The following is a 2,580-nucleotide window of genomic DNA, read 5'->3' on the forward strand; positions in this document are numbered from 1 at the left end:
CTCCTAAACTTTAGGAACACTATCTACTACTGTAAGGACTAGGAAAACAGAAACGTACTTAAAAAATAATGCAACCTAACAACTAAAGCTAAAAACTAGCTTATTGCAGACTTGGTCAAATTTAAACAAGACTGATGTTGCACAGCTTTAACACCCCTTATCGACATCAACCTCCTGTCTTAACCATGCCTAGCTGCGGGTGAAAAATGCCCAACTTGTTGACACTAAGAACTTTTGTGAACAAGTTTGCAAGTTGACGTTCTATTTTAGTATGCACCAAATAAATCTATCCTTGCAAGACTTTTTCCCTGAGAAAGTGGTAATGTATCTCCACATGCTTAATCCTTGCATGAAACACTAGATTTTCAGGCAAGCAAATTGTTGACTGATTATCACAGAACAAAGGCACTGCATAGTCCACCGATTATTGTAAGTCCTTCATCAATTGTACAAGCCATGTACTTTCTTGAGCTGCAACTGTTGCTGCCCGATATTCCGCTTCTGTTGTTGATAAAGACACAGTTGTCTTCCTTTTATTGCACCATGAGATCTCTCCTGATGCAAGCATAAATACATATCCAGTAGTTGAGTGTCGAGTATCATGATCTCCTGCATAGTCAGCATCACAATAACCGCATAACTTGCAATCTTCACCTTTCTTATACAAAATACCATAGCCAAGTGTACTTTTCACATATCTAAAGATTCGACGAACTCCTTCCAAATGAGACTTCTTTGGATTTCGCATCTAACGACTCATAACACCAACTGGGTAAGAGATGTCGGGTCTTGTTAAAGTTAAGTAGATCAAACTACCCACCAATTGTCCATACATTGTTGCATCTCCCAAGTCTTTCCCTTCATGCGAACACATCTTAGCATTTGGCTCCAGTAGTGTTGAGATTATTTTGCAATTGAACATTCCAAACTTCTTCAAGAGATCTTTGGAATATTTTTATTGATGCAAGCAAATTCCTTTTTCACTACAATCAATCTCCAAGCCAAGAAAATAATTGAGCTATCCGAGCAGGAAGCGAATTGACAAATTCCTTTTTTTTGGAGAATTTCTTCTTCACAATCTCCTGTTAGGATTAGATCATCCACATATACTAGCACAATAGCTAGTTTTCTGTCAACAATTTTCACAAACAAGCTGGAATCTCTCGGTGCTACTGAATAACCACTATGAGTAAGAAATTCAGAAATCTTACCATACCATGCCATTGGAACTTGCTGTAATCCACATAGAGCCTTTATAAGCTTACACACATAATCCAAATGATCTTGACTTTGAAAACCCATTGGTTAACACATGTAGATCTTCCAATCCAACTCTCCATGCAAAAAGGCACTCTGTACGTCCATCTGCCACATATTCCAATCTTTGCTAGCTGCAAGTGCAAGTAGAACCCTGACCATTGTAAGCTTTGCCACTGGACTAAATATTTCATCATAATTTATTCGATACTGCTGAGAAAACCCCCGAGCTACAAGTTGATCTTTATGCCTTTCAATTGATCCATCTGTGTGTCGCTTTATCTTGAAGATCCACTTGCAAAATATTGACTTCAAATCACTTAGTTTTGGTACAAACTCCCAAGTCTTATTCTTTTTTAGTGGTGACATTTCTTCTTTCATAGCTTTACTCCACTTCTGATCCTAAGATGCTTCTTCAAAAGTCTCAAGCTTATTTGCAATTTCTTCCTCCACTATTGTAGTATTGGCATACTTTGGATTTGGCTTTCTGATTTTTGTTGATTTTCTGCGCTGAGTTGGTGTTTCCACTCCACTAGGTTCAGCTTGTTCACATTGTTGTTGATACACACCAGATTGCTAAGGACATTGGGCTACACCTTCTTCAACATTATCTTCATCACCTGTATCTTTTGCTTTTCCTAAAACCAATTGGATTTGAGAAGATTGCACCATATCTTTAAAAACATATGATTCAGGCAGTACTTCCTTGTCTGATGACCACCATAAAGAAGCTTCACCGAACACCACATTCCGGGATGTGTAACACTTTCTGGTTGTCGGTTTAACAACATCTCCACCCTTTTCTTTAACTGTCATATCTTACAAAAATACATCTGACAACCTTCTTGTCCATTTTGCTACGTAAATGATCAGGTACAAATACATAGCAAACACATCCAAAAACTCAAAAATAACTAACTGAAGGTTCATGTTCCATAATTTTTTGAAAGGTGAAATAAAACATAACCTTTGTTGAGGAAGCCTGTTCATCACAAATGCACCCGTCCTCATTGCTTCTATCTAGAAACATCCTGGTACATTCTTCGCGTGAAGCATGCTTTGACAAATTTCTGTCAAGTTCCTATTCTTCCTTTCTGCTGTGCCATTCTATTTTGTAGTGCTAGTAAATATGAATTGATGACGTATTCATCTTTATTGAAGAAAATCACAGAACATGTCTGAGGTATACTCTCCCCCATTATCACTGTGTAGATAATAAATTCTTTTGCCAACTTCCGCTTCTGCTACCTTCTTGAATTCTGTAAACTTTGAGAAAGTTTCAGACACATACCTTGACAAGTCATCAATAAAAGTCATCATGTA

General features: G+C 37.5%; 1 protein-coding gene across 1 annotated transcript; it reads right to left on the reverse strand.

The window, feature by feature from the left end:
- Window positions 1-424: 424 nt before the first annotated feature.
- Window positions 425-748, reverse strand: LOC107871657 (secreted RxLR effector protein 161-like). The gene has a single exon (XM_016718573.1). The coding sequence runs from the start codon at window positions 746-748 to the stop codon at window positions 425-427; it is 324 nt and encodes a 107-aa protein (XP_016574059.1).
- Between the last annotated feature and the right edge of the window lie 1,832 nt (window positions 749-2,580).

This window comes from Capsicum annuum, chromosome 5 (genome assembly GCF_002878395.1).
Source record: "Capsicum annuum cultivar UCD-10X-F1 chromosome 5, UCD10Xv1.1, whole genome shotgun sequence".
Lineage (NCBI taxonomy): Eukaryota > Viridiplantae > Streptophyta > Magnoliopsida > Solanales > Solanaceae > Capsicum > Capsicum annuum.